The sequence below is a fragment of the Hypomesus transpacificus genome, chromosome 18, assembly GCF_021917145.1.
Source record: "Hypomesus transpacificus isolate Combined female chromosome 18, fHypTra1, whole genome shotgun sequence".
NCBI lineage: Eukaryota > Metazoa > Chordata > Actinopteri > Osmeriformes > Osmeridae > Hypomesus > Hypomesus transpacificus.
This window is the reverse complement of record NC_061077.1, coordinates 9,698,177-9,722,087: the sequence shown is the minus strand read 5'-3', so window position 1 is coordinate 9,722,087 and position 23,911 is coordinate 9,698,177. Positions and strand designations below refer to the sequence as shown.

Sequence of the window (23,911 nt, the reverse complement as noted above, 5' to 3'; positions counted from 1 at the left end):
TTCCTGTCAACCCAGCAGATCAGAAACACCCTCCAGGACATACACATTATGTCATAGTCTATTAAAGGAGGATGAACATGCTACCAAAACCTCAGAGGGTACACTAAACAGTTGGAAAAACTAGTAAGCCTGAAAAAACAGTAAGGCCGGGTAACAGTTGACTAAAAACTTAGCCTGGAGAGTTCTGGAACAAAGACAGATGAGACTGAGGAGAAAAACTAAATGTCTCAGATCCAAAGAGTACTATTTGCTAAACATGGTGGAGGTAGTGTAGTTAAGGCTGCCACTGGAACTTGTTCACTTGTGTTTTGTGAGGATGGGCGTACCCCAACATTTTACATTAAGGTTACATTAACTACACCAACTAATTCTCTAACCACATACCATGAAAGTGGTAGCTTTACCTATTCACTTTGTGTCTCATTTGAGCCACCATATAAAGTTGTTACATTTATGTAAACATTAAAAAAAAAAGTTAAACATGAACAAGAGATCATAAACGTTGGGTGTGAACGGGTGTCACTTAATGATTTGTGTTGGTTGAATCCTAATCATAAAAACGACTACCTCTATTGGGCATCTGCTTTCCTCATTATGGTGATGGCTAGTCAGCTGTTATAGCTCCCAAACACCACTAGAGAGCACCATCTGCCTTCTACATATTTGATATTTTATTCTGTCAGAGTGAAGAAGCGATCAGAATGTACTTTCTTTTTTTTCCTTTTACAATAAATGAAATATTTCCTCATTCCTCCTTAATATATTTCTTCATTACTGTAGGTCCACCTTACTGCACTAACATCTTGAGACACCAGGTGTTCTACACCTCTCCACTGTATTTCCAAGGTTTGGCTCTCTTCCATTTCAATTGAGTCATCAAGGCAAAGTTAATTGACTCCTATTGAAAATGATTGACCCCATCTTTAACGCAGTTGTTTTTGTTCTGCAGAAGCTTCCTCTGACGCAGGTCCTCATTGGGTCTGCTTATTGTCAAACACTGCACAGTCAGGGGACTGATCTGCTTCTGATGAAAAAGACATGAGGTTTCTGTTGGTCTGTCATGTCTCATAAGGGCCATGTGGAGCTAGTCAAAGCACTGGCCTGCCATCTCTCTGCAGCAGAGCGAGATAATTGACCCATTAAAGCACAGACACTGAGCTGGGAATTAGAGGCACTTTGGCAATGTTTTGTCTGGATTTCTATCATTGCTCATCAAACCTATCATCCGGCTCTTCTGGTCTGGCTCTAATCTCATCTACATGTTTGTCCACATGTTTCTCACCCGAAGGAGAACGTCAATGCAAGTTTAGCCAGATTTCATAATGAGTACAACAATTCTACTTGTAATAAAAAATAGTTCCTGGCTACCAGTGACTGACATTAGTGTCCAGTATTTCCGTAGTTGTCATGGAAAAATGTACAGAATTCCCAACAAATCTAACAAAATTAACATGATAAATCCACAACAGGGTCAGTGGTCATCGACTCTGTTGTGGACGTGGACGAGATTCTCTGAGGATGTGGCCGTTGTGTGTGCGTGTTCCAGTCTGCAGAGCTGTCATCACCTTCTCAGGGAAGATGGCACTGCTAAAGCGCGGAGTCATATGCCAAAGCCATCTGGGCTGTAAGACAAGTAGGACTAAGAACTGGCCCAATGCAGCATTTAGTTAGTTTAGACGCCATCTTGCCTCTGTCACCTATAAATGGTTCAGAAATAAAAAGGTAATACATGTGATGTCTTTTGTTAACATTGGTTTGCTTGTAAAGTTTATGACAACATGGCATTACTGTTGTTTGAAAAGCTGCTCTTACAAGGCCTTAAAGATGAACTATGTAGAGTAAACTAAGCTGAGCACGGACTGACTAATAAACTATGAATTAACAGGCAATCTGTGTCCTTATAAAACAGTTCCATATTTATTGCAAAATATTTTAGTACAGAATACAACTGAAAAAACAAAAAACAAAAGGAGGAATGGACAGTAAGGCCAACATGAGCACTCCAAGAGCTGTACTGTACAAACACCAATAGTAACATTGTTGCTTTAATAGTATTTTATGTAATGCTTTTTCTAATGCAATCCTCTTGTAAAAACCTCAAACCTCCAAGTTCTTCTCAACATTATTGCCTGTGCACACTCTCCTTGCTTGACCAACCTTGTAGCACCAGAAAATAATTTTGAAAATTATCTCTAGTTATTTTTGACCAGGCATAAGAAATGCTTTTTTAAATTCTTTATGTGCCATACAAAAATGAAAAATGGGATTGATTATATGGATTTTGGAAAACTGTTGGGAGACATCTGTTGTAAGTCGGGGTGAGCATGACTGTGTCCCTGTGTTGGTTTGATACGTTGATACCTCTGCTGGATGGACACAGAGGATGTTAAAACTACACACTGTCATCCCAACTTTCTAAGCAGTATTAACCCTCATACACTAGTCATTCTACTGCTCAACGGACAAATCAGCTGACTGTCTTTAGAGAGAAAAGGACCAATGTATTTGAAAGCCAAGTATGGGACCCACCAGTTTAACTGATGTGCTTTAATTACTTAGTTTTAGTGCCTTTAACCTTGTATAGGCTCAGTTCAGCATAGTAATAGGGCGTGCAGGCATGTGCACATCCTTTTACAAATTTGGCACTGGTGCAGTGGTACCTCTAGCGAGTAAACCTTCGCAATAAACCTTCCTTTTTCTCTCCCTCGCTGTCTCCTTCTCATGAAAATCTTCACAACCTTTCCACAAAAAGGCAGAGTAAAACAGGTTACATTTTCTGACATTCAAATGTACATCTTAATATTGGCTCTCCCAAATCTGGGATCTACAAAAACCCCACTCTGGAAGTTTACAATAGAAAAAATTAAATAGAATAAAATAGATACCATTTTGTCTTAAATGCATAAGCCCTTCTGAAAACAACCTAAATATTACAAAGAATGAAATGAAATACAATCCAAAATGCTTGCCAAAAAAGTGGACAGAGGAAGGACATCTAAGTAGGCTTGACAAGGATGCGGGACGTTAACTATAGATGCAACACACAAGAATTATTCCTGTCCTTCTAATTTTAAATGTTTACAATACATCGAAACATCCGACAAAAAAAGAAAAACGATGGCCTTATTCGCCTTTATGATTTGATGAACCAAAATGACATGTTTGGCTCTGCTTTGTTGGAGTTCCCACCGTGTTGTCTTGTACTCCTTTCTATTCTGTTTTCATTAGTGGTTATGGTGACTTTCCTTCATGCAGCGAGCCCATCTGCCTCCAGACAAAGAGTCCGAAGCTGACCTGAGGTCTCTGACCTCTGCACCAACTGAGGCTGAGTGGAGCGGGGTTATCAAGATGACGCTAGCACCCTTCCCATGTAGCCCACTCAGGACTGCAGACACCCCCTCAGGCTTCAGAGGTCGCAGATCATGCTTTCGATGTGAAGCGGAGAAGCTACAAAACCAAGCAGTGCTCTATATGTGCTGAGTGATGGTGTAAGGATAATGACTTGCACTATTTATAAAGGAAACCATTATAATATGATAAACATTCATTTTATAACTAAGCATTAAAGGTAAGGTTGAAGGTTGAGCTAGATGGGAAGATTTTGCCATTGAACCAACGTTTGTGTTTGTTTCTGTTGAGTTAAACAACTTTTTCTTTGGTGGACGCACACCAAAATTGTCTGGACAGCTCTATATGTAAAAAAAAGGGGGTTGACTTTTAAACCGTTTCACAACCTTTTGCAGTTTTGCAAGTGCTTTCAATGATTCTAGACCCTGAGTAGAAGACATAGGCTTGGGGTGCGTTTAAGCAGAAAAATCCTTGTTGCCAAGCAAACATAAAAAATATGACATTGCTAAATAGAAACACCTTTCAGACATAAATAAATATGTACTAATTACCATTACATAGAACCACAAATGTAACCAAAAACCCACAACACACAAAGTCTTTTCAGCTTTACAGTATGCATATACTCATGCATATAAAGGGTTTCCCCTTGCATACAGACGAGAGGGAAAGGACTATACATAGAGCCTTTAGTTATACCATCACCCTCTCCAGAGACTAACACTGATTACAAAGAGCTTGATACAAACAAGAGCAAACAGAATTCACAGGAGTCAAGGGGGGGGGGGGGGGGGGGGGGTAGACATCAGACTGTTTCTCTGCAGCTTTGTAAACAGGGGAGGCAAGACAGACGGGTGTGTGTGTGGGGAAGGGGGGGGGGGGGGAGAGACATCCACTTTAAGCAGCAAAGGTGGGGAGGGGGGGGGAGAGACATCCACTTTAAGCAGCAAAGGTGGGGAGGGGGGGATCAGAATGTGGGGAGACAGCCTCACCTGGGAGGGACTTCCACCCTATTGGTGGAGAGACTTCCTCCTTGGGCACCAATGAGAGAGAAGGGATGAGCACGTCACCGTCTCCTCACATGATCCAACCCGCTCCACAGCTGGGAGCAGTCGCTCGTCAAGAGGGGACAACCCTTTTGTCCATGCAGTCAGCGTGATGGTATCCTGTCCCAAGACTAGTTCAAACACAACACGAAGTGGGAACTTACGAGAACCCGCTCCGCGGGACGCAGCGCAGGTGACGGAACGCTACTCGCCACGGGGAACGCGGACGGCCGCTAGCATGGCTGAATATCATCGCCCACAGACCAGTCACCCACGTGGTCCCTCACAACTCAACTGACGGGCGGGAGAGAAGGGACCTTTGAGAAACGGGTGGTGGTGTGTGTGTGGGGTGGGGTGGGGGGGGGGTGGTGGGAAAGAAGACTGGATGGGCGATAGGAGAGGGGGGGGGGTGTCAAAGGTCAGACGAAGAGCTGAATGCGCTCCCGGATGGTCTGCCGGCAGATAGGGCAGGTCTTGAGCGCGGCGCTGCAGTCGATGCAGGAGGCGTGTCCGCACTGGAAGACCAGCTTGATATGGTTGTCGATGCAGATGGGGCAGGTGATGCGCTCCTCCATCTGCCGGTAGCGAGACTGCAGCTGCTCCAGCAGGTTGTGCTGCTCCGAGTTCTCAGAGACCGGGCTGCAGTCCACCTCTGTCTGGTCTGAGGAGGGGAGAGGGGGGGGGACACACACACACACGGTCATGAGACACATGAGACAGGCACGGGGACACATCAAATCTGCAAGGGGGGGGGGGTTCACGTGTGTATTACCTTGTCTTATTTTCTTGGTGATTGTGACCTGGCATTTGATGCATTTCTTCATTCGATGGGCACACTCTGGTGAAAGGTAAGGCATACAGGCTTGGCTTACTCAGGAGTTATTCTAATGTGATGAGAGCATGCACAAACACACACACACACACACACCATAGCCAGCCATGCAGGGACACACACAGACAGACCTTCGCAGGCGACACTGTGCTGGCAGGGGCAGAAGAGAATGAGCAGGGCCAGCTCAGAGCAGATGAGGCACTCGCTGGGCCCTGGAGGGGCGGGCATGGCCAGGTTGGTCATGGTGTTGGGTGTGGTGTGGACCCGCCGCAGACTGCCACTGCTCAGGCCCTGGCCACACGTTATGGCCTGCAGCCTCTGCAACCTGGAGGACGGGAACCAATCATCAACCGGCACCAATTAAAACATCCTCAATATCATCTAGAAATGTCTTGATCTCCAATTAAGGATTTCAACTTCATTGTAACATTTTGTGTTGTGCTTTTAGTTCTAGAACCAGCCCCAAATTCTAACTTCAGCAGTGTTTCAGACGGAGTTAAGTGTTTCGACCTGAAACGAAGCAGAGAGGAATCAAGTACCTGTGCTTCTCGGAGAAGTTCTTGATGAGTTGCAGCACAGCGCTATCTGCCACCAGGTCCAATGGACTCTTGCCTTTGTGGTTGGCGTAGTTAATGTCGGCGCCTTCCTGCGCCAGGAAGCAGGCAATGGCAGCGCCCACGCTCAGCTCTGTGTTCCCCAGCAACCCCGAACCACTCAACTGCCCACGGAAGGGGAGAGGAGGAGGAGGGAAGAGTTACATGGAAAACCGAGGAATCCGATTTGACGTGACGCTTTGCAAAGACGTAACTGTGTAGACGCAGATGCTGTCCAGTCAGATTAATGTTACCTCAACAACTCAGTAACTGATACTAGTAATAGTATCAATTAGCCGTACTTAAATAGCAAGCTGGACATCTGTTCAGCCAATAGAAAGGGGCCATCAAGGACAATCTCACTAGTGCACAAACAATGAACTTGATGAACCCACAAGGAGCACTATGGAAAAGCCCTATCCAATCAAATCCTGAGAACTCCCCCCTCCCCCCCACACACACAGCGCTTAGGCTGGCTACCTTGAGATGGCCTGAATGTGTGTGCGTGTGTGTGTTCCCCTTCAGTCTGATCATGCCTGGCATGTGTCCAGCATTGTTGAGAGAGCTGCAGTGTTTGGGGTCATCCTGACTGAAGAGGATGCCCTTCAGTGGCTCCGGCACCAACAGTTAAACAAACACTGGTTTGCTATCAAGAATCACTAATTCATCAAGTTTTTTCCCCCCAAAGAGCACTTTCCTTCATATTGGAAAGGTGGGTCCTTGCATCCATAAGCTCACCACTCATCAGATAAGTAAACACTGCGTCACTGTAAAGCTGAGGATTGGATGGCAGAGGCAACCGGCACACGCGACATGAGGACAGCTAAGGGGTGGTCAGCCTCTAGCGAAGGAATACCCCGTCCCCCCCTCCCTCCCCCCCCTCCTTCCCAGCTACCCCTCCTTACCCGGCAGTAGAGTGAGGAGGAGCCCTCGCCCCCCAGGGGGGCCGGGGGGGTGTTGGTAGTGGTGGCGGGGATGGCGAGGGGCGCGGTGGCGGCGGGGGCCAGCGTGGCGTTGGCCAGCTGCGGCCGGCTCAGGGCCACGTGCATGGCCGTGTCGCCGTCCTCGTCCTCCACGTTGACGTCGGCCCCCTCGGCCGCCAGCAGCTGCAGCAGGTCCCCGTGGCCCTGCGTCACCGCCAGCTGCAGGGGCGTCTGGTGGCGGTTGTTGCGGATGTTGACGTCACAGCGGCCCTGGAGGGGGGGGGGGGGGCGACAGGGGGGAGGCGGAGGCGTCTGTTAGCGGAGTGTCCTGAGAGAGGCGTTGTTCGAGCCAAACCTGTTCTGTCCGTCAGCTTGAGAGAGGGTGCAGCTAGGGTTGGCTAGATGGCTCCGGGGGGGGGGGGGGGGGGGGGGGGGGGGGGGGGGGGGGGGGGGGGGGGTCAACACACGACAGCTGTTCAAGGAACAGGCCAGGGACTGGACTCCCACCCACCTCCTTCATGAGGATCTCCGCCACGTCCCTGTGGTTGTTGAGGGCCGCCAGGTGCAGAGCTGAGAAGCCGTCGTCCTTCTTGACGTCCACCAGCTGTCGTGCTCTGGCCAGGATCTTCTCAGTGGCCCTGGAGAGAGCAGGATGGGAATTAGGGTTGCGTTCAGAATGGCAACTTGCATATTCAGTGTTAATGAATTCAGATACAAATAGGAGTCAAAATATGTATTCGTGCCGCTTTATTCTGGAATGTGACAGGATGTGAGGTGAAGATATGAGGCAGAAAAGCAAGAGTTGAACTGAGGTCGGCGTGATGTTTTTCAACCGTATGGTTAAAGAGTCAGAGTTTGGGGAGGTTAAACTAGTCTTCTAGCAGTGCTCCAGGGCAACCTCTGAGCCGCACATTCATATAGTACCACACCATTTCCAAGGCAAGGACTTGTGCGCACATACACACAAACACAACCACAACCACACTTTAAAGAGACGTGTGACACACAAACCTGCTCCCAATACTTGGGTGGGGTTAAGAGGCATTTGGCTGGTGCCCCAGCTGTTGGAAGCAGCAAACAAAACAAGTAACATCAACATGGCAGGGATCTTCGTAAGGAGGGTTAAAGGTTTTACCAGCGAACGAAACTCTGACCAGCACTGACCTCTGAGCATGTGGCTGAACCTGCATTAAAGGATTGTGTTCTTCTCCCCCCCCCCTCTCTCCTCCGTCGCACATCACGGCCCGTCCCAGATAAAGCTTCCTCCAGCACTCATTATAATGCACCCTAATCCACGCCTTGATGCCCAAATGATAGATTTACACAAACGGTACAAAAAAAAAACAACAACTTGTTGTTCACTCCATGCACATTTGGGTCAATGGCGCATCAAATACCGAAAAGGAAATAACTGCCTTTCATGGTGCGTTCCGCCCACCTCCTCGAATTCAACGCACCCCTCACACCATGTCTGAGGAGCAGTGTTAAGCGAGGTGACTGACGTGTGGCGAGTTGGGTTTGAGGACAAACAAGGACTGTGGGGCTGGAGAGCAGGCTGAGCATGCCGCTGTTATTCACGCTCCCCGCCTCAATGTTGCGGTGCGGGCTGGCTGGAAAACAGAGCTGCCCTCTGTTTTGGCTTGTTTCATGGCCTGTGTAATTGAACCCAACTGCCCTTAGTGGTTGTCCAGCACAGTGTCAGACTGCTAGACTGAGACCCGGACAGCCAGTCCTGTCCAAGCAGAAAAGGTCACTTCCTCACTGTTCGATGCATCAAACTTTTATGACGGCGAATGTGCAGAGCATCATTAAGACGGTTTGATTCCACAAGCATGGCTGGTGAGGAACAGGAGCAGGTGGAGCGTGGTCATGTGTGTGTCATGGCTCCCCTCTAGACAGCCTGCTTAGAAGCCTAGTGACTGGGGAGCGGAGAGAGGGTTCCTGGGGGGGGGGGGGGAGTGGAGGTCATTGGCACCTGCAGTGCGGAGGACTGGGAGAGGGAGGCGGGGCGAGGGGCTTTCCCTTCCTCCTCCATCGTGGCTACATCCCTAGATACCGCCCCTTTCTATACCCTGCCACTTCACCTATGTGAGGAAAGCCCCGGATTGGATGTCAGTCCTTCAACACTCTTTCGTCCTTTTAGATTCTCAATGTGGTCCTAATAGAAGCTTGTACATCATAGCTTGACAGCATCCAAACGCGGCTGTATTGCTTTTCGCTCTTACTAGAGAGCAAATTGATCGTCTTTTTTTTCTTTTTTACTGGTTCACATACCCATTAGAAACTCAACAGTGCAAAACTATTTTAATTGAAATTCAGGGATAAATACATCAGTATGTGCCGTAATAGTTGGGAAGCCTAGTGTGGATGCAGTCTGTGTGGGGTGAGAGGACAAACAGGTCTTTGCTGGAAGGCCTCCTTGACTAGAGGTGTTCTCTCTGTCCAGGGGAAGGGACAGGTTGAGACACTCCTCAGAAGAGAGGGAGGCACAACGCGAGTTTTCCCAACCCTTTCAATTTCCACTTTGACGTCTGTCTGCTTGTCTGTCTGCCTGTCTGTCTGACTACAAACATGTCTGCATGTCAGCCCCGTCTGTCTGCCTGCAGCTGGAGAGCTTTAAAATGGCTCTGACCGCCTACCTCCCCCTCTTCCCAGGATCTTTTTAGAACTAGGCTAAGACCATCTTTTTCCATTTCCTCAGACAAACTAAATAAATACCTTCAACTCTAATAAACAAACGCACATTTCTATCAGCAGAACACTGGAGAGAAGCCTCCAGGGAACGGAAGGATTTCATACTGGACAGAGCACGAGGGAACCAGGGACAAACACCACTCTCACAAAACAACAACCCACAATGGGAAATCAAACAGTTGAGGAGCAGGCCTCCGTAAATACAAGCTATCCATACACCACGACATATGACGCTGTGAAGAAGATTGCTTATCCAGAGCAGAACCCAGTTGTGTGTTTTCCTGTCGTGTAAGAGCTGATGTCAGGCTAAATGAACGCTGGGGAGAGGACAGTGAACTCAAACACTGCTCATATGACACTCGCCATAACAGATTGGCAATTTGTCTTCTGATTCTATGCTGCAGCACCACTCTGCTGACTTCTCGCCATACAAGGAAATGACTGTCATTTTATTATACTCACTCTATACATGAGTGTGTAGTGCAGTGTGTCTGTGTGTCTGTGCATCTCTGTGCTGATCCATTTCAGGCCTGGGGGTGAGAGTGAGTCCCTAGAGCTTGGGGGGTGGTGGGGTGAGGGTGGGGGGGGGTCATCTCTCTGCCAATGTGATGAAGAAATCTGGGTCACAGTACTACTAGTGGGACCAGAGTGGGAGGAGTCTAATCAAGTTGGGGGCTGGGCTTACAGTGGAACACTGTTAGAGGAGGATGTCTGGTCAGACACAACAGACTCAATTTGGGAGGTTAAAATTAACATTATCTACAGTAATATATGCACTTTCGAGATTGTCGTCCAATGTCACACAGGGTACACGATGTTGCCTTGTGAGAAGAGCAACACAAAATGATCTATCTGCTGAGCTGACAGAAGTGGCCTATTGTTACCCAAGAGTTTATATAGCCCCTTGCTCAAATATTCCTATTCTAGGGGTGCATTTTCCTGTCTGTACAATGTGTCACATTCTTTAGTGCACAAGCTCTTCAGCAGCCAGTCTGAAGACCGACAGTCGCACCATCTCTTTCAGCCTTGATGTCTCGACTGTCAAGTGAAAATAAAGCTCAGTGGAATTTCAAGAACGGCTCTTTTGACTGTGCGTCTTAGGCTAGCGCCAGCTCTGGTGAGGAGGACACTGATGAATCCTACCTACCTACAGTACCAACCAACAGTATCAACATACCTACCTACAGTACCACACACACACATTCAGGGAGGGGGGAGGCGTGGGGGGGGGGGGGGGGGCAGACACTGTGTGGGAGCCTCCTATCTCACCATGTTCAGTGAGAAAGAGCGACACGCATTCAGCCTGACACCCGGGGAAACACACAGACACACGGTGTAGTGTGTAGTATAGATGCAGTGTAGCAAGGTGTGTGTAGTGCTCTAGTTTAGTACGGTTGTGTAGTAAAGGACTCACAGCTTGTTGCCTTTAAGAGCCGCGTGGTGCAGCAGGTTGAAGCCTCGGTTATTCTGCTGGGTGAAGTCAACGCTGGGGACCACCACCAGAATCTCAATGATGTTCCGGAAGTCTTTGGCGATGGCGTCGTGAAGCGGTGTGTCACCGTACGAATCCTGGGGTGAAAAGGGGACAATGGGAGACATGCTAGTCATTGACCGAAAAACAGGAGAGAAACTCTGTACCATTGCAATTCTGTTTCGAGTCTGTTTGTGTGTACGTGTGTGTGAATTAGCTTTACCCCTCCCCCCCAAAAGATCACATCATACACACCTCTAGGCAGCCATTCCACTGAACAGAGCATGCATGCTACTCTAGCAGAGAAACTATCCCATCCCTCATCCCCAGACCCAAAGAGCAGTTAGGGGGCATATTGCACTGCAGTTTGAAGGAAGCCCTGGCAGAGGTTTACAGTCCAGCCTAAATTGTATTAATGAGCCACAGAACTGGACTCAACTGAGCATAAAAAAATCTAATAAAATAAAAAACTAGTGTGGGCGAAAAATGTGTGTTGTGTCACTGGTGTGTGTGTGAGAGAGTTGTATGTGATAACAGGGCAGTGAGCATGTGTGTGAATAAGCAGTGAAGGTGAGCAGTATGGCTAACTAGTGTGAGTGACTGGGTGTTATGGAAGACTGCTGAGTGCACATGTCTGCAGGACATGTGCATGACATGGAAATTCCAAGCAGCCAATGAGGAGGGAGGAGGGAGCTGTTATGACACTGCTAACACCTGCCAATCCCACTTAGATCCCCAACATTTGACAGTGGGCAGGGCTTAAGGGGGTCATCGTGGGGCAAAGTACTCTTCTGCTCGGCCCGGAGGGCGAGGGGCCGCGCTGAGCCTCACCTGGAGGTTGACGTCGGCCGAGTGTTCGGTCAGCACGCGCACCACGTCGGTGAAGCCCTTGTTCACGGCGATGTGCAGGGCCGTGCACATGGAGTTGTTCAGCAGGTTGACGTTGGCCCCCTTGCTCAGCAGCAGCCGTGCAATCTCTGCCTGGTTCCTGACCGGCCAACGACACAGAGAGAGAGAATCAGAATGGGATTTATTCGCCATGAAAGTTTGCACAGACAGGCAGGAAGGTGCATACAATAAACATATAGGAACCTAAGATCCAAAATTGGACTTTCCATACTAAGGGCACACAGAAGACGACAGACAGAGAGACAGAGAGACAGAGAGAGAGAGAGAGAGAGAGAGAGAGAGAGAGAGAGAGAGAGAGAGAGAGAGAGAGAGAGAGAGAGAGAGAGAGAGAGAGAGAGAGAGAGAGAAAGAGAAAGAGAGAGAGAGAGAGAGAGAAAGAGAAAGAGAGAGAGAGAGAGATGTTTGCATAACGTCAACAGATGTGCTGCTCCCTAGCAATGGTTTACTACATCTAGAAGGGTGCCGAGTCAGAGTGCTGTATGAGATCCCCAACAAGTCAGCTGCACGCTCATTTTCTCAAAGATGGCACCTCGTGCAGAGGGAGGGATGTGACTAATGGATTACGGATGATGGTAATAAGCCCACATCTGACAAAGGAGTGTGTGTATGACAGGGTAAACTCATCCAAGGTTGTTTGTGTGTGTGTGTGTGTAAAACAAAGTGTGTGCACATGGCCGCTAATCTCAGGGCTTACGTGGCGTGTCTCCCGGGCGTGCGACTCCTCTTACCCGAATGCCGTGTAGTGCAGGGCAGTGTCTCCATCTTCATCCTTCACCTCGATGGAGCTGTTGGCCTGGAGCAGAGCTTTCACCACCTCCATGTGACCCTGGTGGGCGGCCACCTGCAGGGCCGTCTTCCCTTGGTTCTTGATATCCACCTGGAGGACCGACGCACACAAATAGCTTCTTTGACACCACCCACAACAACAACAAAAAGGCCTGCTCTGGCTTGACTGTGTGATATGCACCGGTTCCTTCAAAGGCATCGCCACCCACCTTGTCGGGGTATTTCTGGACCAGCTCCCTGACTTTGTTGGCACTACCATGTGCCGCCTCAATGACCAGCCGGCTGGGGTTGTCCTGCTCCGTGGACTGGGACAGTAGCTTCTCCAGGACTGAGATGACAGTGTCTGTGCAGAGACAGAGGGAAGAGGAAGAGACAGAGAGAGGGAAGGAAAAGAGGGACACTTGAGTGATGGGCCCCCCCAATATGGAGTTCATAGAGTGGTTTCTGTTGCAATACCCCTGTTCCTTTAGAGACCACACACATGGAACAAAGCGGAGCAGAGGGAGGTTGTCAAGTACATGAAACAGCCATTGGAATGAGACAAAACACCTCCACACCCATGCAGACCACATGAAGAGTTCGGTCAGGACACGCACGGTCGTGCCAGAGAACCCCCCCCCCCCCACTTCAACACACTGCCACATGAACACAGGTCTGCTACTCTGATAGCCTCTGTGAATCCCCATCCAGTATCCTGGACAAACAAGCATGGGGAAAAGGTGCACAGACCAAATACAAAAGACGCTTCCTCGTGCATGCCCAGGTTGAAACAAGAACAGAGAAACAGCATCATGGGTGACCATCAATGCGACAGCCACTAGCATTTCAAGCAGTGAGAGCCTCGTAATAGAAGAAGATAGGGGGGGGGGGGGGGGGGGGGGGGGGGGGGCAAACAAGGAGGAGCCAAAGCCCAGTTGGCTGGATGAGAGGCCCCCCGTCTTCCTGGGTTTGGTCCTTACTTCCGGATTCGATGGGGTTCTCGGCCGTCATGAGGTTAGCGTCCACCTCCAGGGTCTGGGCCGAGAGGCACGCGGGGTTAAAGGTCCAGGTCTGGCCTCCGAAGGCCACTCGAAGGTCTCCATCCGCATAAACCTTCAGCACCTTGCCAACCTGGCCCAGAGCCTTGAGCAGGACACAGGAAAGAAGACAGAGAGAGGGTTCATAATAAATAAAAAAGTATAAAAATATATTATATTGTTATTCATAGTTGAAAGGCATGTGAAATAATTTTCCCAAATAACTTCAAACATGCCTAAACAATTGTACTCTCTCGACAGCTATTCAAGACACTCTCAAAGAATCCAGGCCTTTATTTATAGATAAATAATCAGTGCGCTGTCAAGGAAGAAGCACTAAGCTTGATTAGACCCAGAGGCACAGAGGGCATTTTCCACTGACTGTCTCTCTCCAATTTAGGAGGCTGTCTGCCAGCTGAGGTTTAACAGCGGGGTGACGGTGTAAGGCTGGGTGTCATCCTGCCCCCACCTCTCATGCTAAAACCTAGAGTGACTGGACCGGGTCTCTACTTGATGGCTCTCACCCGCATTGTGTAACTTACTGTGCTTTGCTAGTCATATGTTGAAAAGTAAGGGTCCAGAGTCCAGACGTGGTCCGATTGGTTGTTCTCGTGTATAAAAGGGAATTGTGAAGCATTGTTCTGAGGATTCTTCATCTCCTGAGACCTTCTCCTCAGCTCTGGCTTGTCCTACTGTTCCCTACTCCTTCCTCACATCTTGCTTTCTATCTCTGGTTTACAATAATCATGGTAGCGTAGGTACGAGTTAACTTTCACTTTGTAACATGTTTGCTGTGTAATTGATTTCATTCATTTGCAATGTTATTAAATGCTTATTTCATTTAACCTTACTTTGACCATTCTTGCTCTGATTTGACCCATAGTCAAATAATTGTAATTCCATTGTTATTGTCATTATTTGGTTCATACTAATTCACTGTTCAGTTTTCCCATCTTCCTTTAAACCATAGGGGAATTAGTTTGGTTGTTTGCCCAATATTTAATCCCCTACCACAGAAAGGTAGCACCCAAATACAGTGGGATGTTCCCTCTAAATTACAGGATGTTAAAGGACGTTTCATGGAATCAACAGCAAATTAAACTCTGAGAAAGGTTGGTGCAAGGGTACAGGACAACCCCAGGTAACAAAAGGTTAGCGCCAGATTAAAAGATAGGTAATGCCAGGATAAAGGTTGCAAATGTCAACGCCAAGCTAAAAATAGTTGCGTAGTTAGCGCCAGGCAGGGTAAAGATTCTAGTGTGAGGTTACAGCATAAGCAGAAGGCTACATGAGTTTGAATATTAGGCTAGATGAACATACAGGTGCCATGCTATCAGTCCACTCTCCGTGGCCTGTCTGAAGTCTTTTTACGTTGTCCATATCCTCCAGCACTCGCACCAGCTCTCCAACACCAAAAGTATTCACCTATGGAAAACAGAGGACAATGTGATATGAATGTGATGTGAAATAGTGCTGAATATCTCACAGCCATGCTAATGATAATCTGAAATGCTATCTACTCTCCCCATATATATTTTAATGATATGTCATTTTCATCACAGATTAGTATGTAGTATTTCGACTTGATTCAATTGACCTTAGTGAGGGCCCCAGGGTGGAAAGTCCAGCGAATGTTGTTGCTGTACTGAACTCTGACATCCCCCCGATCTGTGATCCTGTGGACCGTCCCGATCCTGCAGATGTACTGCAAACACACAAGCCACATTCAGACAGGACCTTGCTATTCAAACAGCAGCATTGATTTGACACCAACATGTTCAGCCCGATCTCGCTCTGCCAGGTTCCACCAGAGTACGGTGCTCAGGGGTAAATATGTGTACGGAGATTTACAAACAGTAGGCAGCTCAGTAAACCACTCGGTCTCATTGAATACGTGTAGCTAGTGCAGTGGAAGTCACTTCAATTAGACTGAAATCCATCAGTGGACACGAGGTCGGAAAATTCTGTCTTCAGATCTTTTTAGGAATATAGACAGACAGCAGCAGCCTCTTTCTGACAGGGTGAGTGTAGCGAGAGCAGCGTGTTGGTTTGGTAGGTAGGCATCAGTGCTGTACCTCAGCCATTTTAGGGTTCCACCCTCCATGTCCCTCCTGCATCTGTCTGAGGATGTCCACCTCAAGGAGACACTTCACCTTGTCTCCCTGCTGGAAGTTGTGGCTGTCTGCACTCTCCTGCCTCTGCAGCTCAGCATGCTCTCCTGAATCACACACACACGACAGAAGTCATCCTGTTGGCATGAACTGACACGTCTACAATACATGCTCTTTCATAGCCTTAATGCTGATCAACAAGGCATACTATTCTCAGCCACTGTAGCTTATGATCAACCAGGTTTTAAGTAGCTTACCTAGCTTTGGAAGGTGGTCTTTGTAGTAGAAGCCTCCCTGGACGTCTGATACGTATTTGAGGTCCACCTTGCCTTTGTGACCCATTCTGTAGACATTAGTGGTGCCATTGGACCATGTGACACTGGCCACACTTCGGCCAGACTCTGTGTCCCAGCCACGAATGTCCACTACCTTCCCAACCTTGCCTTCCCCTCCTGCACGCACACAGGCAGGCACACACAGTCACACAGTCACACACAGGCAGGCACACACACAGTCACACAGTCACACACAGTCACACACAGTCACACACGCAGGAGAGGGCAACGGTGTAGGAGTTTTGGAGAGAGTAAGAGAGCAAGAAAATGAGCTACTTTGGGAAAAATCTCAGGAGAAACAGACAAAATAAAGACGGATCATCCAACACCATAGGAATATTATGGGATGTTGTGGGGGCTTTGGTTGCATGCAGTCAGACACAGGAATTTCTAGTGAAAAATCAAAAATGTTATGTTAATAGGATAAAGAAACACATGAAAGAAAATTGCCCATCCACATTTCATCCACCACAACATGCACATTATGTATCTGTATGAGAGAAACATTTTGGGGAAATAGGACAAACTTAAAACCGAAACATGCAAGTGTGTGAGAAAGACAACATACTGACAGAAAGAAGGATCCCTATGACACAAGGTGATTTAACACATTCAATATGAAGTCATCATATCCTCCCAGTAGTATAGTTCAGAGTAGAGTAGTCATGTATCTTACACGTTTTCAGAATGTTCTTTTAACATTTTCACACAAACGGACAATGGCACGGTTAACCTCTCTAGAATATTCCAACAGTTGGACAGGTAACCTCAATGCCTGAGAGCATGCATCAAATCAGCTGTCCTTATGAAAAGGACCACATGCACCATTCAAAACTGATGACTGACTAAGCTGGACCCTTGGGGTTTGCTTTCAAAGACACCAAAAGGACATTTTGACTCATTCGACCAGTACTCTAGCACAGAAGGGAACCAATGTCAGTCCCAAAGCGAAACCAAAAGAGAGAACACAGCCCAACACAGCTACGTAACAATGACAAGCTGAATTTCTCCCAGTCTGTCGTCAACAAAGTTGAAAGGGTTTTTGACAGTAACCTTGACATCATTTCTTCATTGTAACTGACAAAAATTGCAGTTTTTAATGCATTGTATATTCGGGCCAACAACAATCTTAAGAAAGTACAATAACAACTTTGAGTAAGTACTAAGCATACAAACCTCTACAGTCTCTAAAGGGGTTGGATTGGGACTTGTGAGCTAAATTCCCTTGACTCTCAATGTTCAATGTTATGTGAATCCACAGCAGCCCATGGCACTGATGCCAAGAACGCCCCATCTCAGAAGAGCAAACCATTCCAAAGATAATTTTACTTCCCCAAAGTTACAACACACGCTATTATTAGAGTTCATGAGATGACTTTGTGTGTTCAAGTACACATACTGGGAAAAAGAGCAAAAAGGAAAACAAACAATGATCTAAATCATGAATAAACTTGATGTGAACACATCTCTTAAGGAGCATCTGTGTAACACATTCAAGTGGCTTTGGCTTTAAATAATAGGCAGATAGAACCCAATTGTTGCCTAAAACGAATGACTATACTGTTTGAGTTTAGTATATTGAGAAAGACATGAGGTTTGGGGATGAGGTTACTGGACAGAGGAAAAAAAACTTGTAGACACACTTCCACGTGAAAGAATGTCAACAGGCATACAGCCATAGCTGGCCGGGTAGGACCTGGTTAGTACGAGTGAAGGCTGTTCATTTGCTACCCTCACTCACCGTCTTGGCTGCCCCAATCCCAGTCAGGTCCACGAACTACTTTCACGCCTTGGAAGATTCCTCTGAGGATGATGCGTGGGAGGTTCTGCCTCGGTGCCAAGCTCACTCTGTGAAGACCAGAAGTACAAAAACCACATTCTCCATGAAATTCTGCACTGGAACAGCACTGCTATAGAACTCTCTCAGCGCTGGAAATCTTCAGTTCAAATGTAATCTCCCGGAACCTTTAAAAGACTGATGGGTCGTTTCTATATCCCATTGCTCAGAAATGTGTTGGATAACAAGAACACCTGACGCTGTGTTCTATAAGTAAACCAACCGTCTGGTCTATATAATGCACCCACTAAGTTGCACAGACAAACATGCCCCTTTTAACAGCTCTAGCTTAAAGGCACGCAAAGTCCTACAGTGTAATCATAAAACAAAATATATACAAATAAAAGGAGGACATCTTCAAAGACAAAACAGAACACACCAGTGGAAATCTTTGGAAGACAAAAGGAAGGATACAATGTGGTTTTTGCAAAAGGGAGATTGCTAAATTGCTTGACTGAATCAAGTCTTTGTTTATGAATGAACTTGCTTTAAAACACATAAGCCACGTTAAATTAAAAATACATTCCTAAAATACCATATATCCACTTAACAGTAGATACATTCCAATGAGAAATGGCTGTCAAAAGTATCTTTTAAACTCTAGAACTAAAATTACTTCAGAGAGAAAGACTGAAAACCTTGGAGACGTACCTTATGGTAAAGATTTGGTCAGATCTCGGTGCAAAAGAGCTGCCTATTCCCATACTTTCTTGACAGTTTCAGCATCCAGCTTTCCTTTCTATCGTAGACTTTTAGCAAGACTTTTTACAAATCCACTGTGTTCAAAACTAAAATAGTCCTCCTATGACCTAGGACTCCTATGGGCAGTCATCCACAGGGATATAGAGAGGTTTCACCTTTCCTACATTTCTACATCCTATGGGTAGGACAAGAGGTTTGTAGTCCGTACGCACCAAGAACAAAAAGAGGGATTTCAGCGCGATAGTCAGGTTATGTATCGTTCACCTCAGTCTGCTTGAGAGACACCAGGAAGAAGGCAGCATCTTTGCTTCCGAGTAGCTTAGTGTAGACTGACGTATATCTCAGTGTTGGCTGGACTGTGCTGAGGGTTAGGTGCATGTGGCTAAACCCAGAGCTGTGGGCCTAATCCCTAGACAGCAGGCAATCAGGAAGCAGACTGCCAGAGAGCAAAGCTAAGTGTGTGTGTGTGTGAGTATGTGTGCCAGGAGTACACTCACGTCAACACGGAGACACAACATATGGCCCCTTAAGCTTGTGTTGAGAAGCCGTCTGAGGAGACCAGCATATATTTTAATCTACAATACATACTGAGAAGACAAGGCATTATAGTGTAATTGCTAGCGGAGGGGATTCAACCCTGCAAAATGTTTTAAAAAAAAACTGTATATGGAAGATGTAGTGATTAGGCTGAATTAGGCTGGGATTCATTTTAGTGAATTTTGTCAGACTAGGAAGTTGCTCAGAGTGATCAATAGGTAACTTTGTTACTCTGACAGCAATATGTCACGTCTGGTGATCCAAACATACAACTCAAAACCCATTAATGTTAATGTTAAAAGACAATCAAGTCTAATCAATCAAAATCCTGTCAGAAACGTGTGTCCTTGAGGGGAAGGGAACTAACTGTTGATACGTTTCTCAGTCATTACTTAAAACAGCTACCTTGAGAGTGAGAGCAGCAATCCTTTAAGGGACGTAGACTAATAATCCCCCCTCCCCCTCTCATGTCCAATCAGATCAGGGTCAGTACCTGTTGACATGTCTGGAGTAACAGAGAGGGAGAGTCTGGAAAAAGGAGTAAGCTTTTGAACTCAACAACAGAGGCCTAACAAAAGCTGGTGTGTGTGTTCATATCAAAACAGAACCAGTACATTTGACCTACTAGCTGTTTACTAAGAATGATTTGCATCATCTGGCATGACGAGCTGGGAAACTCGTATAAGGATGTGGTGACAAGGGACAAACCAGGGAAATTCCAACTTTTCTAACATTATTTAAGACAGTCATTGGTAGCGCCAGTGAGTTTTTTTGTTGTTGTTGGGAAATCAGACGATTGGTAACTGAGTGACATACTAAAATTATTACAGCACTTGTTAGGCCACAGTTACCTGTCACTTTGGTAATATGTGACATCTGGAGCTGCAACAGTACATTTCCTTGCCAGCTAAATTATCCCATGATATCCAGGGTAGAAACTGTCTCAATACTTCTCTTACTCAGCTCTTTTTATGGTGACTTTGGTCACTATTGGACAGAATTCTAAATAACTATAAAGATAAGGAGAGAGACAGAGACAAGATTTCCTTTGGGGCAAATAAGGCACACTAATACACGAGGAGGAGAGGTGAGGAGGCTGTGCTGAAATGCACGATGTGCAGAACAAGGATTACAATAAGTCTATGTAGGAGACATTATATGTGTGTGTACTCTCACGAGCCAATTAAACAACAGGGAAGTTGCTGTTGCTTTTCCCTTTCAAACATATGGACATCCATATGCTGCACTGCACATTGTCAACACGCAATTAGTTACACAAATTCAATTGCTAATTGTGACAAAAAGTCACAATATGGCTGTTACTATAATAAACCTCAAACAGAATTAACAATAATGTCATTTCAATCATATAAAACTCCACCCCAGACAGAATTATTTTGCTATTTTAATATCCATAGTGACAGAGCACCTTTCAAACCATAACATAAATAAACAATAAGGTGCAGTACCCACACATTTGCAGTGTGGGTACACGCCAATTTGCTAATCTGCGAACATGAAAATGCTAATACCCTAATCCATTTAGTAAATCTGTTCATTACAATACAGTTCTTCCACACTGCTTGTTCAGCTCTACTCAAAAGACCCAACCCCCAACCAACGTGTAAGTGAAATCGTTGTTGGCTTTAGCCTATCCTGCTAACCCTCTTTCAGCCCACAGCCACCTGCTGGGCTACACCATGCTGAGAAGGACCCAATCCTTTCGCCACCATAACACTAGCCGTTCTCGGGAAGGAAGTTGACCAAATTCAACTCCCCTAGTTGGGGACATTATAACATCTGTGTGTTCTTAAATCTATCTGACAAGGTAGAGGAGCTTTGAATGACATTAGAATTGTCAAGGCTTTTGAGAATTACTAGCTTTGTGTTAATCCACCATGCCCAGAGCAAGACGTGCAGTGCTACTGTCATGATGTTTTCGCCCTTTCCCACGCCAGTGGGAAATGAAAATGAAAACCGGAATTTCTTATAACTCGTGTATGTAATAGAAGCAGTCTATTGTCTGTGTCTGTTGAAAAAGTGATTTAGGTGAAACATGATCCAGATAAATCCGAAACATGAATGTAATCTTTAGAGGTATGGATGGCATGTGGAGAGCATAAACTGCTATTGCAAAATGCTCATAGGCAAACTAATAAAGAATAAATGAGCTATGGTATGAAGAAGGGTTAAAACATTGATGTCAAGCTAGATTTCATGCATCTATGTTCCATGATGTTGTCTTGACAAAGAAAAGTGAAAGAATGTCTAGTTCTTCATGACTTCTCACAACATTCCATGTGTACCAGTGGTTTAGAGATCAACTGCAAGTGAGGTTAAGATTTAGAGTAATCACATTCTGTGGCTTTCACTACATTAACTTTTTTCTTACCCTGAAGAAAAGTGAAACACATATCCAATTGTCTGTTGTTTGCATTGCAGAAGTCTACGACTTCTGTATCAAAGAAAATGAGCTTGTGGATAAACCGTCTTGGATACAACAAATAGTTTTAACACCCCTCATCCAGAACGATGGTTGCGTAAGAGTGAACAGTAGGGTTTTTTCTTGCTTTCTTCTTCATCCGTCTAACACTTCATTCGTCATGTGTCCTCTTCACAAGGCCACAGATGTCTGAAGGGTCCATTCACATCAGTGCTTGCGGCCTGACTTCAGATGAGTCACAGGCTCCTATGCCACTTTAGACCAAAATATATCCATTCATGATTAAGATGTCTCCCTGGGTTACATCTCACGCCTCATAATGAGGCTGACAATGTTCTATTCAGAGTCCAGAGGCCTACTTTAAACCCTTTTTCCCCCCTTACTTTGCTAATCTGTTATAATTTGGGAGTACCAAAGTTGAGTTTGATTCAGTTGTTTGAGCTGTACAAGACAGGTTGTACAAAATATAAAACCTAGGTGTTGTAGATCTTTTCATTGTTAAAATTATCACTCCAATTACACTTTCTATTGTGTATTGTATAATCTTGGCTGGTATTTGGTGAAGTTGAGAGGCTAGAAACAACTTTGGTAAACATAAGATTAAATAAGCCACAGACACATTGTGAGTATTCCTGAAAACAGTTTCCTTGACTTATCAGTCACAACATTTGTAGTTTGTTTATATTACAGATGTTGATGAAAGGAGAAAAGTTTAGATGTCTCACATAATTGCTTGTCAATAAGAACAAAACAAGAACATAATTAGTGCAGGAGACAATTAAAAACTGAACTGATTCCTTAAAAACTGATTCAAACCATCACTCGTATTTCAGAACAGCCTTTTTCCATGATAATGGAATGGTTCATGATAAATGAGCCCGAATGAGAGAATGCTCTGGCCTTGGTTTGAAAAAGCTCCTAGAAAAAGGGATGTGATCCATCCTCAGGCCTGTCTGAAGGACTTACACTGAGGTGTTTGTCCTATCCAAACACTCTGGGGCAAAATGAAGGACACTGCTGAGCCAAACAACATTCAGTCTCAAGGAGAAATCAATAGCGGAAAAGAGAAGCCCGAGGTAGGGGACGAGGTGAGACGAGGGACTGAAACACACTGCAAAGTGTCATAACTTTAACAAAGGCCACGGCTGAATAATAGGCCAACTGAATTTCATATCTACATGGTAGGAGACCAGAAAACGTACTTGACCTAAATGGTTTTTCTGAGCTTCTGTGCTTTACCTCATGTTGAATATTTTCAGTGAAATCCCAGAGAAGAAACAAAATATTTGGACTTCAGAGATTTTAAACAGTATAAACAGCCAGAAAAGAGGAGTTGGGTTGCTCTTTCTTCTCCATCTGTCAACCCATTAGGCTTCCAACTCACTTGAGGAGACTATAGCAATTCTGATATGATAAAAGGGCTGGGTTTAACAAAACAAATGTACTATATTACTGTGTGACTTCTACTTAATTCCAATTATTAGTTGCAATATTACTGGGAAGACTATTTTCACAACATAAAGAGCTACATGAATGGGTGACTCCTGAGAAATTTTAAACATTGTAAGTGTCAACCTTGAGGATGCCCCTTCAAAACTTAGTGAGCACACACACGGCAGAAAAAGTTCTCTTGACTGGTATAATACAGGCAAATTATGTGCCCCATTTTACGCAGTGTACCTCACGTAGTTAAAATAGGCACAGTCCAGCCAGTTGACATTAAGACAGTGCCTCAAGGGTTAGAAGCTTGATGAACTGATGCAGAAGACTGGATGAGGGCAGATGAGAAAAGGGATCACCTCATGGCATCCATGCTTAAATTACTACGCAGATAAATATGGGGAAATAGTGTAAATAGTCCTGAGAAAATTCCTAAGATAACACTTCAATCAAGGTGAATCCAAGACTGCTGAGTCAGTGTTTGTTTTCTGATATTACCCAGAACCCCCATGACAGCTGATGTGGTCCTGTACTCACGGTTGCGAATGTGCAGTCTCGTAGCGCTCAAAGGCATGGCCGAGGTCATGCTTGTTGTTCATGTAGCACTGCGTACACAGGTCGTAGTCAAAGCACACCTTACACTTCCAGCGCATTCCCATGATGCCGTGCTTCTTACAGCTGTCACAGATGATGTTTGAGTGGCGTACACCTGGGGGAGTGAGAGGTGGGGGGTCAAGTTAGGCTGCAAGCAAAATAGTTTTTGTCAAAAACTTGTCTTAAAACCTATAGGTATTGGTCTGAATTTTAAATGCTGCAAATTTAGCTCCATACATTTGATGTTAAATATGACAAGATATAAATGGCATTCATACAGTATGGCCTAAAGGT

At 45.7% G+C, this 23,911-nt stretch overlaps 1 protein-coding gene across 1 annotated transcript in view; it reads right to left on the bottom strand.

Moving 5' to 3' along the window:
- Positions 1 to 1,893: 1,893 nt before the first annotated feature.
- Positions 1,894 to 23,911, bottom strand: part of mib2 (MIB E3 ubiquitin protein ligase 2) — a 31,507-nt gene continuing 9,489 nt past the window's right edge. The window contains exons 3-19 of the mRNA XM_047039831.1: positions 23,561 to 23,732; positions 17,806 to 17,912; positions 15,987 to 16,181; positions 15,694 to 15,836; positions 15,216 to 15,323; positions 14,939 to 15,043; positions 13,562 to 13,724; positions 12,812 to 12,945; positions 12,545 to 12,693; positions 11,739 to 11,895; positions 10,851 to 11,005; positions 7,254 to 7,380; positions 6,725 to 7,012; positions 5,766 to 5,944; positions 5,358 to 5,551; positions 5,167 to 5,232; positions 1,894 to 5,055 (exon numbers count right to left, since the gene is read on the bottom strand). Of these exons, the coding sequence (XP_046895787.1) occupies positions 4,814 to 5,055; positions 5,167 to 5,232; positions 5,358 to 5,551; positions 5,766 to 5,944; positions 6,725 to 7,012; positions 7,254 to 7,380; positions 10,851 to 11,005; positions 11,739 to 11,895; positions 12,545 to 12,693; positions 12,812 to 12,945; positions 13,562 to 13,724; positions 14,939 to 15,043; positions 15,216 to 15,323; positions 15,694 to 15,836; positions 15,987 to 16,181; positions 17,806 to 17,912; positions 23,561 to 23,732 (2,684 nt within the window). The 3' untranslated portion in view covers positions 1,894 to 4,813. The remainder of the gene's footprint in view (positions 5,056 to 5,166; positions 5,233 to 5,357; positions 5,552 to 5,765; positions 5,945 to 6,724; positions 7,013 to 7,253; positions 7,381 to 10,850; positions 11,006 to 11,738; positions 11,896 to 12,544; positions 12,694 to 12,811; positions 12,946 to 13,561; positions 13,725 to 14,938; positions 15,044 to 15,215; positions 15,324 to 15,693; positions 15,837 to 15,986; positions 16,182 to 17,805; positions 17,913 to 23,560; positions 23,733 to 23,911) is intronic.